At 39.1% G+C, this 19,047-nt stretch overlaps 1 protein-coding gene across 1 annotated transcript in view; it reads right to left on the bottom strand.

Moving 5' to 3' along the window:
* Positions 1 to 19,047, bottom strand: part of ITGA8 (integrin subunit alpha 8) — a 115,315-nt gene that overhangs the window by 74,628 nt on the left and 21,640 nt on the right. The window contains exons 9-13 of the mRNA XM_086741462.1: positions 18,284 to 18,327; positions 17,258 to 17,314; positions 17,018 to 17,070; positions 11,714 to 11,919; positions 9,310 to 9,501 (exon numbers count right to left, since the gene is read on the bottom strand). Coding sequence (XP_086597588.1) covers positions 9,310 to 9,501; positions 11,714 to 11,919; positions 17,018 to 17,070; positions 17,258 to 17,314; positions 18,284 to 18,327 — 552 coding nt within the window. The remainder of the gene's footprint in view (positions 1 to 9,309; positions 9,502 to 11,713; positions 11,920 to 17,017; positions 17,071 to 17,257; positions 17,315 to 18,283; positions 18,328 to 19,047) is intronic.

Here is a 19,047-nt window from a genome sequence, read left to right as displayed (position 1 = left end):
TTTGAACATAATCCAACACCTCAGCATCTTTCCTGTAGCAAATGGCCCAAAACTGATCACAGTATTCGAGGTGCAGCCTCACTAGTGCTGAGTACAGGGGGATGATCACTTCCCTACACTTGCTGGCCACACTACTTCTGATACAAGCCAGGATGCTGTTGGCCTTCTTGGCCACCTGGGCACACTGCAGGCTCATATTCGGACAGCTGCTGACCAACAGCCCCAGGTCCTTTTCTGCCAGGCAGCTTTCCAGCCACTCTCCTGAGCCTGCAGTGTTGCTTGGGGTTGTTCTGACCCAAGGGCAGGAGCCAGCAGTTAGTGCTGTTGAACCTCATACAATTGGCCTCAGCCCACCAATCCAGCCTGTCAAGATCCCTCTCTATGCAGCACCTTCCTTCCCTCAAGCAAATCAACACTTCTGCCCAACTTGGTGTTGTCTGAAAACTTACTGAGGGTGAACTCAATTCCCTCATCCAGATCACTTGATAAAGATATTAAACAGAACTGGCCCCAGTACTGGGGCCCTGGGGAACACTGCTTGTGACTGGCCACTGACTGGATTTAACTCCATTCACCACAACTCTTTGGGCCCGGCCATCCAGCAAGCATTTTACCTAGCAAAGAGTACACCCATCCAGGCCATGAGCAGCCAGTTTCTCCAGGAGAATGCTTTAGGAGACCGTGACAAAGGCTTTACTAAAGTGTAGGCAGAAAACATCCATAGCATTTCCAACATTCACTAAGTGGGCCACCCTGTCATAGAAGGAGATCAGGTTAGTCAAGCAGGACTTGCCTTTCATGAACCCATGCTGACTGTGCCAGACCGCCTGGTTGTCCTGTACATCCTATGTGATGGCACTCAGTGTGATCTGCTCCATAACCTTCCCTAGCACAGAGGTCAGACTGAGAGGCCTGTAGTTCCCTGGATCCTCCTTCTGCCCCTCCTTGTAGATGGCCATCATGTTTTCTAACTTCCAGTCAACTGGGACTCCCCAGTTAGCCAGGACTGCTGGTAAATGATGGAAAGTGGTTTGGTGAGCACTTCTGACAGCTCCCTCAGTACCCTTGGGTGGATCCCATCCGGCCCCATAGACTTGTGGGTGTATTAGTGGCGTAGATGGTTGTTAACCATTTCCCCTTCATTCATATAGGGGGAGGACAGGGGCCAAGAACAACAGCCAATGAAGGACAACATAATTGGCACACATTTCACTTGTGAGAAACCCAAAAATGAAGCAATAGGTAGCTGAGTCACCTCCCCACTGCAACTCCACCAGCATACAGGAAGGAAAGTACTGACTTTATGGACTCAGAATGATTTGCTGACAGTTTTAAACATTACTTTGTGTAGTCTGTTAGTTTAATTGCATAATATAAATAGGAACTGGAAAACAATTAAAATCCTATCTGAGTACAAGTGCTAATGGAAATTTCATAAAAGAGAGTGAGAAAACTGCATAACTGGAAACTGATAAAAAATCTTTGTGAGCCTTTTTGCTTTATTTCCCTCAGTGGATCATGTGTCAAAAAGGCCTATGATCAGATTTCTATTTGTTTTCTAGGATTACAGAGCACCACACTCACAAATCTCAGTAGGAAAGGTCCAGAATAAAATTTCATAAATGGCCATTACTTCAGGCTTGACCATAATAAAGGACACAGGATTATCCAGTTCCGTCAACTTTACTCAAGACAACTTTACTCACCACAAACAACCAGCACCCAGAACAGAGTCACTTTATTCCAGGTCCTACCATTCTCAACTGTCTTGCTCCTTCTCTGTTTTTCAGCCATTGTGGTAGCAGGTCTGTTAGGGATAATACCTAAGGCTAATTCATTTCAATGCTCCCCTTTTGTCTGAATGAGTCTCTTCCACAACACAACGTTTAGAGAGCAGTTAATGTTCTATCACTGCAGTAAATCCCCACTTACTAGGATTAATTGCTTTATTCTTATATTCCATTGGACACAATAATGTAATTTTATTAAATATCTCAAAGAATTTTAGAAAAGTATACCTGTAAATTACACAGATAATAATTTGCCATTACATTAACATATTTGCAGGAGATTCTTGGCTTGTCAATACATTTCTGATTGATTATTCATGTGAAAACATAATTAGCTGGTAGAAACACTTCAGCTTTCCTGCATTTTTTGGCAGAACCCACTCCCTTGTTCTAGCTCCCACGCTCAGCAGTCCTCTCTTACCAGAGCAGATGATGCTTCTCATTCATTTAATCTGTTTGTCTTCCACAAATCTCCTGAACTAACTTAATAATTAAATCATCACTAGATTACAATTTGTGATATTGTTGGCACAATGCCTATTGTTCTCAAAAGAATTATGAATGCTGAAATTATGAACTCTTGCCTCTCAGAAAGAAACTTGAGGGTTTTCTTCCTGCTGTTTGAGTTAATGTACTTAGCAGATGGAGCTGTTAAATACTCCTATTTTAATAAGATTAGACTGTATTACTGAAGTTCTGAGGAAATTTTGTCTGATTATTACACTTGTTTCCTTCTTAAAATGTTTGTAGAGTCATTTGTTTATATTAACTACATGGTATTCTTAAGATAATAACTGAGTCTAAAATAACAAGGCATGAAGATGCTTTTATACATTTCCCTGTTCTAACAAAGACTAAAAAGAATAACCAGAAGAGCAGGCCAACAGCTGTGTTTATATAAAAGCAGGATACCTTGAAAATGAAGCTTCAGTGCCACGGACTTCAGGGTGACTAAGTTAATAAGGAAAACTTACACAAGTGTCTAAACAGGCAAGGAGCAGAAACAATAGTGTATAATTTATTTGAGCAATTAACTAATGAACTAATCAACAGTCTTTGAATAGTGAATTCATCTAGAGCACTGCTCTGAATCCACCCACACTGTTAAAAGAAACTGGTTAAATCATCCTGGCTCACAAACACATTTGAAGAAACCACAATCTGCTGGAGGATATGCCACAAGAAGAAAGCAAGCTTAATGAGTTGAGTAAGTTATTCATTATAAACTATTTGCTCAGCTATAATCAGCCATCAAGCGACTGAACGTATGCTGAAATGTGAGGGTGGAAACCTTACAGCCTCCAAATGCCTGAACCCTGCACAGATAGATGAACCAGCTGGAAGTGTGGCACCATCACCTAGATAATCACAGACTCCAAGCACTCAGTGGGGATCAGCTTTGAACGGATGCCCAGAAGCCAAAAGAAACAAATTTATTTCCCATTAAACAGATTTATGGATTTCTTTTGTTCCTATGAAACTTGAACTATGCCAGTAGAAAAAGACAAATACAATTGTAAATAAAATAAACTACAACTCAGAATATATGCTTAAACTGGGGCTTCATTCCCTGTTCCAGCCCTTGACGACATAAATAAAGCTCAGGATGGACCAAAGATTTACTGGGGAGTGGAGTGGAGTGGAAGCTATATTGCGAGTTATCATTACATTGCTCTGATGTTCCAGCATAGAAGACAGCCAGGAATGTTGTGCTGAGGTAAGGATTTCAGAGTATCTCTGGCAAACCTGGAAGAACTGCTATTACAGAGAATCCCACGGCTATACAAGCTGTGCTACGGGCCTTACCAGTACAGCCTCAGATACAGTATGATGCTACTCTGCCATGTCCTAACCCTGGCACTGAAAAGTGCAGCACAGAATCTTACACAGACTTCCTTCCAACTGCCACTGCATTTGCACTTAAACTGAGGAAAAAAGCACACTTTTTCATTCCATTCAATGCTCCCTCCATTTATTTCTTTAATTCCCTTTTCTTTTACATGACTGTCAATTCAGAGTAACGGCATTAAGTCAGTATTTACTACAGCAGCACAAGTGAGATCAGATCGTCTCCTTTGAATGTGACCTTAGAACACGACCCTAAGAGTTCTCAGAAAACTGAAATGGATCAACACTGAGGTTACCACTATGTCAGTGTTAGTAAATTAGTGCCAGAGAATGTGTCTGTGTGCTGCACTTGTGCTGTTTGTAGTGGTATCATTAGAATGACCCTAAAGCAGCTGGCCCATGCCAATTATTAATCTCCAACAGAGAGTAAGCAGCAACCCTATTTTGGCAAGAAAGTGAGTTTCGTTGTATTGACAAGGACTGTTTAGTGACAGTTCAGAACCAGAGAACAGCATATTTAATTTACTAGTGTAGATGTAGCTTAAGAGGATGACTTGGTCTTTTCCTTCAAATACTGGGTACATGCTGCATACGAGAGGTACACTGAGTACCTCAGGTAAGTATAGTACAAGGTTTGTCAGTGTCATGCTTAGAAGACTGGGAAAGCTGCATGTTGCTTGTTCCCCTGAACAGTCACATCAAAAGCACAGAGCTGGCTTGGTACATTCAATCTATCTCACTGTCATGCTTAATCTGCCTTCCTCTCACTAGCTTTATCCAGCTATAAAGTTTGGTCAGGTTCTGCTTAACTCTTACACAACTACAGAGAAAGAAGCATCCCTCTACTCATTACCACCATCACTACTGTTTGGCATTGCAATTCTGCTAGGTGAGGAATACCTTTGGGTTGAAAGTGATGAATACCATCACAGAGAGAGGGCAACTGCATGCTTTTGGAGTGACACAGCTGTTAGGATTATCAGCACATTTTTCTGCCTCTCCTGCTTCCCAGGGTTGAAAGTTTCCCACTACCTCTGAGTATGCAAAGTGGAGACTACCATATTATCAGCCCTGTCTGTGATGATAAAGGAATAGTTCTGGAGTAACATAACATCTCCATAATATCTGGAGTGTCTGCAAGTAGGACACAATTTACAGAAGTCATTCCCTGAAAAACTGTGGAGATGTAAACCAAGGGTTGTGCTTAATAACAAAAACTAAATCTTCCCTGTTGAAAGGTTAGAAAAATCCCTGTATTTTCACAATGCCAAGGCTGAGAGTAGAGGTCTGTTACTGTTACAGTGGCAAGCTCTATGCCAGGGCAGCTGAAGACAGCTGGTCATTACACCGACAGAACTGCTACTGAGAAGGAAAAACAGCCCTGTCTGTGTGCTGGCTCTACTAGATAAACCTTTGGTTTTAGGGATGATGTTGGATGATGTGGCCATTCAGTTGTCTTTGTGCAGTGAGTGGCTACACAAGTGAAATAAATATTAAGTCAGGGCATGAGCTTGAGCGTGTTTTTTACACTGTTTGCACAGACTCTGGTCTGATTTTAGAGTGTGTAAGTTAGTACTCTCCCAGACAGTGGCCAGGAATGGTCTGGAGAATAGTCTGGACCAAAAACCTTTCCCAAAAGGCAGTTTCGATATGGCCATCCTGTTTCAGTGGATGGGAGAGTTTCATCTGATGATGGTGGGTTTTGCTCTGCCACGTAGCCTCAAGGCCAGACTGTAGTTCCTCACTCACTTTATTTTTTTTGCAGAAACATAATCACTGACGCCAATGAAAAAGATTTGGGATTATTGTTTTGTGAAATACTAATTCTGATTTTGTCCTCAGTAGGGAAGATACAGCTTTTTTGTGTGTTGGATAAGTTCAAAACCCAGGTCAACGGTAAAAGCTTTATTAGAAGCAATGCTTTAGTCAGACATAAATCACACTTTACACACTGCTCTTTACATGAAAATGTATGACGAAGAGGCAGCAGTGACTGCAAGACTGAACCATCATCTGGACTGGTGTGCCTTTTGCCTCTGCACAAGGAACAATTAAGTAAATTAGGGTTCCTTCCACAGGATTGCTAAAACATATGGCTGAGGGAGGGAATATGACAGAGGTCCGTAAAATTACAGTGGACTAAAGAATTGTTTAGTGTCTCTTCAGTATAAGAACCAGGGCATATCCAAAGATGTGGAATGTTCAAGACTTGAATGGGATGCAGCAAAAAGAATTACTTCTTCTCAAAACATGCCGTTAGGATATGGGGTCCCTTGCCACATGTTGCTGTGGGTACCAAAAGTTCACGCAAGTTCTACAACTGATTGGTCAAATTCATGGAATAAATGTCTGTTAAGAGCTACTAAATTTTAAGATGCCATCTCTGACTCAGGGACATCTTGCTTCTCCAGCTGGTTAGAGCTGGGTGAATATTCTGCGAAGTATCACAAGGACTGTACAATTTCCTTGATATTTGTTGTTGGCTGCTGCTGGAGATTGGCTACAGTGCTAGACAGATCATTCATCTCTATCACTATGGCTGTCTTATGTTCTTCCCTGCCTGCTCTGCTACTCCTCCATTTAACCTGTCCATGACCAATATTCTCCCATAAGTATTACACAACTGTGGCCTTGGGGGACAAGAGGGTCTCCTCTGCCTTTTCTAGACAAGACCGGGAAGCAGGAGATGGTTTCTCCCTTCACCAGCCAGGAGTTGCAGGATGAGGAGGAAGGAGAAACCACTCCTCCATCCACAGGAAAGATGGGGGATTTGACCAGCGCTGAGCCTTTTTCCGTTCCCTATTTTCTTCTCTGTTCCTGAGCTTATACTGGCAGTTGGATGAAAAGAGAAAGACATCACTTCCTGTACCAAATGGCTGCTCTTTCCCAGAAGGCTAAAAGGTAGATCTCAGCCTGAATTGAAGCCCCAACCAAGAGAGGATTTAACCTTTGCCCAACAGGAGAAAAATTTTACTGTGATTCAACCTCACTTTTTAGGAAGTGTGTTCTCCAACTTCTAACTCAGTCTCTACGAGCACTGGTTCCTGGGCTCAATACAGTGAGCCCAGAATGAATTTCAGGGGTCTGTGACAAGAAATTGCAGGTGATCTCTTCCGGTCTCTAGGTCTGTGACCTGCTCCAAGATCGTTAATACATGGTCTGATTTAAAGAAGAAGGTCTGAAATTCTAAAAGCTCTGAAAATGTTACACAGTGCATTAAAACCTGAAATAGCAGAGTAACTCCCATCTCTCAGCCTCTCATTTCCTAGCAGGGACATGCCTGCCTTATGAACAGTATCAGGCACAAAGGCTTGAGTAAATCATACAAGCACAGCTATAGTTACATGAGTCCTCACAAACTGGTATCAGTCCTTAACTTCTTGCAAGCGTGATCCCTTTTTGAGCTCATTTGTCTTCACACAAGACTTGGACTCTAGCCATGGAGATTGCTTGGAGAATCTCACCTTAGACTGTAGCAATACGTGTTTATACCTGCAGCCAGATATTACAGTTGGCTCTCATCTCCCAGTCTATGAGAACTGAACTTCTGATAGTGATGAGTCAGCATAATTTGGTTTTATTACTTTTTTCTCTTTATAAAATAGTTGATTTTATAATATACGCATTAAAAAGCTGAAATTAAAAATTTTGAGATTTTTTTTTCCAATCTTTCACAACCCTCTTTTAACCACAGTTACGACCAGTAGTTTGGGAAGCACTGAATTAAAGGCTAGTTTCCTAGACCTTCTATACTCAGCTGACATCTAAAATAAAACTTCCTTCTTATTCCTTCCAACTTCAGTCCCTTGTTTCCTCCTTGTACAAGGGCTGTCCTTCAGCATTTCCGTCAGGGGGTGAAGAAGAAAAGCTCTTTGACACAAGAATGATTACTTACTTCATTGCCTAGTGTGTTTGTCCTGGATTTGCATTTCCCCATATTATTTCCTTTCTTTTTTTTCCCCTTTTTCCCATAGGAAGGCATTCTGTTTTTGTGCTAAGACTCTGCCATGGTTGTGCTATTTTTACAGCTCCATTTTGGTGCTTCAAGTCTTTGTGAATTAAGGAAGAGCTGACTGACTGACAGCAAGGTTTTCTTCTGTCGTTTTCTGAGATTCTCGTCAATACTCTGAACTGCTCATCCAGATATTCAACTGAGGAATGGAGGGAAAAGCTAGTACAGTAAATGCAGGTTTGTTGGTTTTTTTTTCCCTAAAATAAGTAATTTATGTAATAAAGCCAAACCATCTAACACATAGTGAGCTGATATCACGATGTGAAAGTATGCAAGTAGGATGCATAGTGGAGCCAACAATGACAAGTAGAATAACTCACAACTGAATTGGCTATAGCAGCTCCTCAGTACGCATTTAGAAAGATTGAGAACCATCATCCAAACTTTTCACAAATCAGCTTAAAAGATGCTCTACATTAAGTACGCTAATACACTAGTTAGACTTCTACTCTTCTTTCTTCCCCATGTGACTCAAAGAAGACCTGAAAGAATCTCCTCCTTCCCTCTCTCTATCTTTTCAATCTTAGAAATGTCAGGAATGCAATATCCTGTTTTCTTTGGTTTTGCTGGGGGCCTCATGGGTGCTTTAGGAAATGTTTAAATGCTGAAACTTTAATAAAGAGCTCTGTTGTCCAAAAGAACCTCATTAGTCATGGACAATGAAAGACTATTAATAGCAACATCAACAATATGCAAACAAAAAGTCAGAACAGTTTTTAGAAGCCCTTTCTTTTCTCAAATGCTAAAGATCATCTCACTTCAGTCTTGTGATAGCCTCACTTTATTACTCTGCAGTCAGCTTTTCTGTTTGTAAAACCGTAATTTCTATTGTAAACACTCCTTCCCAGAAACTTTCTTCCGCTTTTCAAAAGACATCTCTTTCAAGTTTTTTACAATCCATCACAAAAAGGTAAAAGAGATCTCATTTTTGTCCCTTTTAAAATAACAATTTTCACTTTTGCAACAATATGACTTTTAAGAACACTAGCTTGAAACAACCCAGGCTAACAAAAGTGATTTCACAGTAAGCTAGGGAAGTAAAGACTATTAGCATTTTACTGTGGACAAACCTTTCACAATAACAAAATATAATGTTTTACTGCACACTCCTGCTAAGGCTTCTGAATTGTGATGAAAAGAAACAGAACAGATTTGCTTTTAGAGAAGAAGCAAATTGCATTCTCTCTGCTTTTCTGTAATGCAATCAAAGCCATTAAGAACCTATATATAGCCCAGAGTCTCTTCAGATAGCAAAAAAAAACCCAGCAACACAACCAAGTCAATCCCTTCTTTTACAACACAACATGTTTTTAATTAAGAAAGAATGCCAGGATGAAGGAGACATTACAAGTTCAATAAGCCAAGAGTACTCAGTTTTTGGAAATGAGGGGAAAGGGTTAAGCTTTTTGTTGTGAACTTCACATGTTTTATGTTAATGTAACTATTCGAGCCCTCTCTTGCCTTTCTGATCATGTCTTTTGACAGGAAAGGGAGTATTTGTTTTGTCTGATTTTAACTCTCAGGAAACTAAGCTAGAACTATCCCAAAATGTCTGTTCTTTATTCTGACCTCTGCCTTCCAAAAGGAGCAGTTTAGGCATGATGTATTTTCCAGAGAATGGAAGTATGAAATTCCCTTTTCCTAATGGAAAAATCTTACCTGGGTAATCATTCTTGTCTACATCTGAGTCTCCTCTTAGAGTGAAGCCAAATCCCGATGGCATGGACTGTGAGGCCCAGGCTCCATTGAGAACTTGGGAAGGGTTAGTATTTAACCCATTACTGTATCCATTGTAAATGAGCACTTTCCCTCTTCTGTCTTCTCCTGCAAACGGTGCACCAATAGCAATGTCTGCAGTGCAATAAAAGAAAGGGCACAATTAAAATAAAGCAAAAATTAAGTCCTTGTAGGAAAACAGACATAAATGGCTTCTGCTAGATACAGGCAAGAATGTCAACATTCTGTACTTCTGTATGGATTCTAGCTTTAAGGCAAATATACAAAAATGTTTGTAGTGTCTTTTCTGTGTCAAACTTTCACGACAAAAGCTTATAAAATGATCCTATGATGGTGTTATTGCATTATACTAAATAGCCAGTCCACACTGGATTCCTTTACCATATTTCCAGGGCATTTAATAACCCTTAATAAAATAAGATCTAATAAATGCCTACTTCTGCTTCCACATTTTTAAACAGAGACAAATTTTCCTTGATTTCCTCTATCACTCAATTAAAAAGGAACAGCTGTTAGACAAAATTAATTTTCTTTTCCCAGATAAAATATTTAACATAGACAAAAAAACCCTCACCTCCCTCAAACATGCAGTGCTTTAATATGCAAAAGAGAACAATGGAATATAATGTTTTCATCTATACCAAGCCAACATCTTATTGAGAAATGGGAATAGTACCAAGTCAGGCATTTAACAAAAGACCTTGGGCATTATGCAATTAAGCATTGCAATCCTTAAAAAACGAGGTTACATATCCAAGAAGTGGAACTCACAATGCTCTTCTTAGTTCCTATGCATGGGTTGTGGAGAGAATCATGTGTCTAGACTGGGATTCAATAGCTGCACTAGCTGAGCTAGGCAACAGGAAACACTACAGGAGGAGATATATATATATATACAGCTCTCATTTTTAGGTGCTGATCTAGGAGCTGGTGCTATACTCCTTTATTAAACTTGACTTCAGCACCTGGAATCTGTACCTTCACTCTAAACGCAGGAGTGCAACAATGCTCTATGACTGGCATCCTCAGTTATGAAGTAGACAACTTTGGTTCTAGATCCTTCTTAGCCTTCTCTGTATAATGAGAGAGAAAATGTCTCCTCCCTGCCTTACCAGAATGCTGGAGAGCAGGGATACCAACCCTCCCTGCCCAGTAAAGCTGAGGGCATCTGCTCCTGCTCACAGGTAGAAAACAGGAAGTCTCCACTGTGAGGTCCAGCTGGGCTGAACTCCATTGTGGGATTCCAGGACAACCCAATGAGGGTATTCTTAGCAGTCACAATCCAGTGGCTTCTACCCATAGGATGGTATTCGGATTCTGTGCAACCTTAACTCCAATACAATCCTATGGCTCCTGACATGACTTACTCTTTGCACAGGAGCCACACATTGGTGACATTGCCCCAGAGTCTAGTGGCTAGAGCACTGTGAAAAACAGCCCTCAAGTTAAGGAGGAGCTAAGTCCATTAACTTTATAATAAATCTTTATTTAAAATTAAAGTTTAAAAATTATTAATCTTTAAGGTTACTGTGCAAAATGCCTCCTCTAGGAAAAACTTCTTGGGGTTTTAGATGTAGAGATGTCTGCTTTGCAGATCCCTAATGTCCTGGAAATAAGAAGTAAGGAGACGCATGCAAGGGAAACCAGGGTGTTACTGACATGTCTAGGAGGTTAACTCTAGGTGCTCAAGGCATCCAAGCTATCTATCTCAGATAATTAAGCAAGTTAGTTTACTTGGACTGTGTTCTTGAATTTAGACTCCCTATTAACTTACATGAACCTTCTGTTGTGTGCATGTGCTAAAGCCATTTGAAAAAGGTCACATTATGTACCTGTTTCTTTCAGTGCCTAAGTACCAACGGAAGTCTGATTCCAAAATAGTACATCTGTACATGTCCAATTATTTCATCGTAGGCAAAATGCTCCATTTACTGAACCTCATTCAATTCTCAATCTTATCCAAGCATTTGAGAGGAGAACTCTGCTTTTAAATTAATACAACATCTTAACTAAGTATTTAAATGTAATTATAGTCATAAAACAACAGATAATAATTTTTACTCAAATGAACATGCTAACATTTAGTGAAAAATAGCACTGCAGTCAATATGACTGCCCTACAGGTTACCTATAGGTAACCTTTTCATGGTTTGGTACTCAGTACCAGTTTCATTAGGATTAGTGTAAATTCTTGTGGCTTTCAAAGGCAGTTACATGTCTAAAAGCCTCTTTCAGCCACTACACAGACACTTCATATTCACTGTTTAGCCATTTTTAATTTCAATGTTATACAGAGATATATATTATGACATTACATATGAATTACCATTATATCCATCTTGATTGAGATCTCCAAGATGTGTGATTGCACTGCCAAATCTACCAAACACTTCAGTGCCTGTCAGAATTTGTGCATCTTGGAAGAGCAAAGCACTTTCTTGCAGGTATAGATAAACTTGCCCAACTTCTTTAGGCTTGCTCTCAAATTCTCGTTCCATAAAGAGAGGGGCACCAACTAAGATATCATCTAAACTGGAACAGTCAAACAAAAAACAGTGTCAGTGAGAGACTGAGTGTAATCAACACAGTTCATGCATCTGTTAAACAGGAAGCTGATAATTATCAGAGTCATAGACTAACTGAGGTAAGAAGGCACTTCTGGAGTTCTAGTCCAAACACTTGGTCAAAGCACAGTCAACTAGAGAAGACTACCCAGGGCTGTGCCCACTTGAATATCTCCAAGGATGGAGACTCCAGAACCTCTCTGGTCAACTGCTTCCAGTGTTTGATCACCCTCACAGCAAAAAAAAACATTTCCTCTTACATTTAAAAATACTTTCTTGCACTTCAATTTATGCCCACAACAGACACTGAAAAGCCATACTTTGCAGTCAACGATCCAGAAGTCAAGAATTTAACTCAGAGGGGATCCATGTTACTAGAACAAATTTTGTAGATCTATCCTGCTAACAGTGCTAGTGAGAGACAAATTTTAGTATAAAATCTAGGTTTTTAAAAATTATACATCAGTAAGTGAACAACAGAACAAAAAAAATGTAATTTTACAGCAGATTTTTGAAGTAATATACATGAAATACAGGTAGAGCATCAATTAATAGAGAATGCCTCATCACTAATTCAAATGGAAACTGGGAGCTCTATTTCTGAAAACACTTCTATTGAATATTAAGTACATGAGTAGTTGCAGTGCTCATGTAATTTGTATTAAGTATTAAAGAGAAAGGACACCATCAAATCACAGAAATATGAGCCTTAGAGGGAGAAGTCCTTCTGTCCATTTTGCTACTCCAAGAAGAATCGGTAAAAGAAGACAGACTAATCAAAGCGTATTTTGCATGTTGTTGTTCTAAATTAGGATGTTTCAAAACATGTTACCAACATTCATTTAGTGGCGAATAAAAGATCCTTTACTGGACAGTAAAGAATAAAATCAAGCAAGACCGATAGACATATAACAAGTAGAAATATTCTTAACAGATTCTTCTGAGACATGAAATGATAGTATCAGATTAATTTCTGTTTAAGCCCATATAAACTAACAGGACAATTCCCATTATATTCAGTGGACAGTGGTCATCCATATTAAGGAACTCTGTAATTGCAAACAACTAGTACTACTTGATTCCAGAATTTTTAATTTTTAAAACTTATTATCTTGCTCTAACACAAAACCTTGTTCAAACTTTGTAAAACTTGAAAAAAACCTTCTATTCTCAATTCATTGTATTCCGCACAGTGATATTTTCACAAAGGCTTTACCCGTTAGTGAACCAATTAGTAAAATTGCACTACACTGTTTTCCTAATTCTGACAAAAAAAAACCCCATATGACTTAGGACTAGCTTAGCTAGTACTTTACCATAGATTTATACTACGGTTCTAAGGTACATACCATAGAATTTAGTACAGAATATCTCAACTAGAAGCCCTTTAATCACATTGTAGAACTTACACATTCTATAAATTGTGACAAAGTACTTCTAGAAATGTTATTCTTCTATTAAGTTTTATAGCATGTTTCCATAACGGAAACTGCAATTCAAAATGTCAGGTCACTTTGGTACTGTTCTGTTCTTTATACGCCAGGTATCACCTCACGGCATGAATAATTTAAAAAGGAAGGAAGCAGATGCTGATTTGACATCAAAGGTAGGATTTTCCTTCCACACTAAACAACAAAAGTCCTCCTCTACTAACGGAAGATGTTAGTGGCTGGGACAGAATATCAGCTGAAATGGTTGCCATGAAACAATAGCAACAACAAAAACATATAATGAGTCTTGTTTTCTTTTTTAAAACAAGTTATTTTATATATGTCAGGTACTAAAAAAATTACAGAGTAGTACTATCATCAATTATTATTTTATTACATCACAGTCCAGATATTCTCAGTAAGACTGGGACCCCATGGTGTTATGTGCTGTACAAACCATTAAGTAAAAGTTGAGCTTGACTCCAATTAATATTTTACACATGAAGGATTGTAAGACTAAGGGAAGATTTTTTTAGAGGTGGTAAGGAACCAAAAGATTCAGAGCCAGGAAGCTCCCAGTATATCAATATATAATAAGCAGATACTTAGGTACCTTTGAAATTGGTCCACAAAGCAATGCCTAAAACGGTGAGAATGCCTAAAATGGTGAAAGGAGAGAGGCAGGCTATCTATCATTCACAGTGGCCTAAAATTCTCAAAGCAGAAGCCTAACTCAGAATAGAAGACTCACTAAGTAAGACAGAATGCAAGCAGACAGGAGCAGGAGTCTGTTGTGCAGGGATCACAGCATCTAAGCTGAAAGTGCACAGTGCTGGGTTATTTTTCTAGGAAAATTTCTACTTTGTTAAAATAATTTACAATGATTGTATAAAATGCATAAGTAGTCTAGGGAGCAGGGACCAGAACCCAGTAGCTAAGATGTGTTGAGGGGGAAGTGGGAGGCAGGCAGTCATCTAAAATACACTGACCTATGTCTGAACTGATTATGGGCAGCAGAGCTACTTGGAACACCCGCAGCACTTAGTTTGCCTTCCCTCCAGTCTTGGCACGTCTCACCCACACCAAAGCCTTCCCTTCCTCACTCTCTTGCTTTTCCCACTTCTTTGAAGTGCTCAGCTCTGCAGGTCAAGGCAAGCTGCTTCAGCAAGTCTTCTGCAAGAAGGAATTCTCCATCAGGGAATTTGTGGTTTTGGGGTGTTTTTTTTTTTATTTTGTTTTGTTTGGGTTTTTTTTTGACTGTCACAGCAGTGTACTAAAGGCAGAGAGGAAGGATTCCGGATTCTGGTTCATTAGATTTATTTCATTACAGCACTAAGATGTTGCAGTTAATGTAAGTTGTATATATAGTTGTATATCCAGCACAGAAAGGTAACTAGCCAGTATTGCTTCTCTTTTGATAAAAAAAAAAAGCCTTTAAAAAGCACAAGCTGACCAAACCTGCTGAGACTATATGCAGTTTCTTTGTATCCTGCTGAGTAACAAAAAGAAGGAGTATGGGAAATGTCAAGAGATCAAAGTATAATTATGGGAAGCTTTGATACAGGCCAAATAAAAGAGCAGCAAATAGTTTGTTCCACTGATTTTATTGGACTGTTTCAGTCTAAATTGAAAGTGTTCTCCTTTTTTTCCCTTTACAGGAATGTAACTTGTAAGTTGATGGCAAAGCTTGATTTGTTAAGTTCCATTGTGGATTTCTCATTATTAGCAGTGGGTAACTAAACAGTAGTTCAACCAATATCCTCATTTTCCCTGTTCTGCCTACAAATCTGATGTGGTGCAGATAAAACAGCAGCAATCACCCTGGAGCCCCTGCAGAACTGCTGGAGTAGGAGGTCCACAGAGCTTTTTTCCTAGGATAAGCCTAATCTTTAAGCCACATTTTCAGTCTTATTACAGCAGAGCATAATTTCTATTAACCTTTCAGCATATAACTTAATCAGGTTTCTCATACTGATAAGATGATCACTACCTCCTTTGTCCTTGGCTGCACAAAAACCCCAAGTGAATTTAAAATGGTGATTTCCCTTTTGCTTTTCTTTTTTCCTCTGTTTTACTCTCCCTTTTAGATAAATATTTCTATCGACTATATGTGCAAACCAGCAAAGACAGACTGCATATCTAATCAGACATGTTTATTGAGTAGAGCTTTTTGTGTTTTGTTTTCTGTGGGATGTTTGGATCTCAGAGAGTCATTAGATTTCTTTTAAGATATAGACTGGGAGACCACACAGGCCTCAACAGCAGTTTGATTATATTATTGACATAAACTGTGGTCTTAGAGGTACACAGAAAATATGAGACCTGCCAAGTAACCCTATGGTTCACAGGAAATAACCTGCGCAGGAAACAGTATGCTTCAGTGAAAAGTTAAATAGCAAGTTTCCCAAAGTCTAATGAGTGTCTATTGTAACTTAGATCAAAGTTTCTCCACCCTTTCACATTAGTAAAGCATTATGGTAAGATTAAACTAATCCTGAATCTGTACACCATAAAAATAGGAATATTCAAAAGCTATGGACTATGACAAAATTTGACCTCAGAAACTTGGAAAGATTTGAGTACTACAAAGCCACTGCAGAAACTGTTCAAGTTTCTTCTTCTTTTGTTTGGTTTTGTTTTGTTTTTTGTTTTGGAACTGCAACAACATTTTATCACCTTGTTACTTTTCTCTTTTCTTGTATTCCTCACTCTTTAAGGGGTCACTAGTCACTGATGGGAAGCAATGATTTAGCCGACAAAAATTATTTAATGCTCTATGTTTAAGCACCTAATAGGAAATAATAATAAGGAAAGTACATGAAATAGATACATCTGAGACATTTTACAACAGGCAAGACTATGCCACAGCTCTAAATATAATCCTGGTTCACCTTTCTGCAGACTTTCAGTGCTCTGCTTCAGGGATCTTCATCTCCATGCTAGAAAGCTAGTACAAATATTCACTTACTAAAGTCCTGATCTTCTAAAAAATTTAATCAGAGTTTACACAAGTTCAAAGTTAGCAAGTGTTTGGTTTAACAGGGCCTGAAATACCAGAGTGTCTTAGCCATGACCCTGGGAGCTGAGCAGCACTCTCCCTCAGAGGAACACAATGCCTGTTATAACAACTATGGGCCATCAACACCCTTTGGTCTTCTGCACGGTGAAAACGGATGGCCAACCAGGAGGTGCTGGAATGAGGAGCTGATTACACTGAAAAGCTTTTAAAATTGAGAAGTGAGGCTATGGATGGTCCACATGTGATAAGACTTACCTGCTTTTGAGAAAGGGAGAAAGAACTTTTGACTTTCACCTGTCTCTTCCCAGCAGTAGCTAGCACTGTTTATTCACTATTCTTCTACCTTGATCTGTTTCCTAAGACTTTGGACATTCCTGCTTTGTCACACTGCTTTGCATAAATATTCAGGAAGACAAACTCACTGAAACTAGTGCTGAAAATACTTGTGCCACTGTAATTGCACAAAGGTAAGCCTATGTGAACAATTAAAATTAGAAAAGTAGAGAAGCCAAGAGAAGCATTTTGAGGTATGAAGCACCTGAAAATTTGCATTAATTAATAAATATCAGGCATTGCTTCTATGAGTTCAGTGGAGCTGAATATATTTGGTAACCTACCCATCATTGTTAACATCAGATACTGCAACAGTGTACCCAAAATAAGACGCCATCTGGAAACAAAAAACAACAGATAGACTTTCATATCAGATATCAATTTTTAAAAATTTTTTACTGATAATCCTCTCTGTTTCTATGGTTATTAATTCTAAAAAATATTTTATATATTCTTGAAACTACGTTAATGAGACCATATCCTCTAGAGATATAACACTTCATCACGTAGCTGCCTGACATTACCTGTTCACCAGTGAAGTTCTGGATAAAGGTCAAGTCTGAAGAATTAATAATAGAGACCTGGTAACAGAAAAATACGGAAAGCTTCAAGATAACATTGTAACATTACTGTGTAACATTACTGCAAACCAATTTGACACACTGAAGGATGGTCCAAGTAGCCAAGAAAAAACAACAATTCTTTTGTTTCACTACAGTTTTCCTGTATGATTTAGAACAAATTACTAAGATTTTGAGAATCTCAAGTGCCCCATGAACAAAATGGGAAAAAGACTTCCTTCCTTAGTGGACACTATGAACAGCAGCAAATCACAGACTATCAGTTGATCAGTGACTACATTACTACACATGAAAACATTAACTTACAACATAAATGTATACATACATACATACACACACACGTGCACACCTTTCCTCTGAAAAATAGTATGAATAAGTTCCAGAGACACAAAAAATTTTGGGTCCACAAAACTAGAGAATGTATCTGTGGCTAGGATCTCTGTTTCCCAAACAGGTTAGTCTGAAACTTCTTTTTCCTGTGATGTAAAAGATGTATCCACACACATATATAGTTTTCTCCCTTCACTTCTAACTGCATATCATGGTTCTTTGCATCTGGTACTCACTGTGTACGCTTAAAGCACTGAAAATAAACACTGGGTATGAATAATCTGAACCTGGACTTCGCTCCACTGTGGACAGAGCATTGCACGTGAATATGCTAACCTATGGGTAAGCTTAGGTCTGGTAACAGTCAGGGAGCACAGGCATACTAGTCATACTCACAGCATGCCTGTAATTGGCTATCGAAAACAAACTTCAGAAAGGACTAAGTGCTTAATATCCAAAGCCCAAAGTAGTAAGGCATTTCAACCCAGGCATTTCAAGCCTGAGAGTGAAAGGCAGTGGCAGTTTTCGCTGATTAGAAAGTTTGGGATCAGACAGAAAATATAATGTAGACTTTAATCTTCCAAATTATTTAACTGCATTCTCACTATAAAAAGGATAAAACAGAGGCTTAGTACATACATAGCCGAAGTTCTGTGCTCCCCTCGGGACTCCAGCAACCAGCTCTGAAAAGATAAATGATCAATAGTGAACTGGTTGTGTTATCTGAGTGGTGCATGCAATACACATCCCGTGCCACTTAAATTCTCCCTTGATATACAATCCTTAGGATTTTGGTTTGTTATCTGTATCAGAAACACCTGTAAATAACTTCAAGACATTAATTCATAAGATTTTAACATTCATTCAGTGCATCTAGTTGCATGAAATGTTACACCTTAACTGCTGAATGCACTCATCCAGAAATCTCCTTCTGCCCAGCACTCTCAGCATAGCCCAGTATAACAAAGTTCAGCTTGCTACCTGACAGCTGTGGACTGATGGAACCAGAATGGGTTGTGCCACCACACACTAGAGTACAGAAGCTAATCACAACTGTCCTCACAAATATCCCTTTTCTTTCTGGTTGCACAGCAGTTTATCTCATCTGTTATTCATCTTGATGCCACGAAAGTGTTTAACAAGTTCTGCACAGGCTATCTAAAAGCATTACAAGGAATTTTTTTTGTGAGTAGCACTGGGGGAATCCATTGAATGAGAACATGAAACATTGGACCTATCTGCCTTCTAGAATGTAATTATGCTTAATGGCAAAATCTTAAACAACTAGTGAAAAAAAAGGAAAAAAAAAAGAAGAAAAGAGCAAAGTTACAGCTCATAGTCTTACTGTCTAAACCTTCCCTCATTAGGATATCCACAGCAGAAGGAACTTCAGATACCAGAGC

This window comes from Chlamydotis macqueenii, chromosome 2 (genome assembly GCF_036417535.1).
Source record: "Chlamydotis macqueenii isolate bChlMac1 chromosome 2, bChlMac1.mat, whole genome shotgun sequence".
NCBI classification, from domain to species: Eukaryota; Metazoa; Chordata; class Aves; order Otidiformes; family Otididae; genus Chlamydotis; species Chlamydotis macqueenii.
Note: the sequence above shows the minus strand (reverse complement) of the source record. Positions and strands in the feature narration are given on the sequence as shown.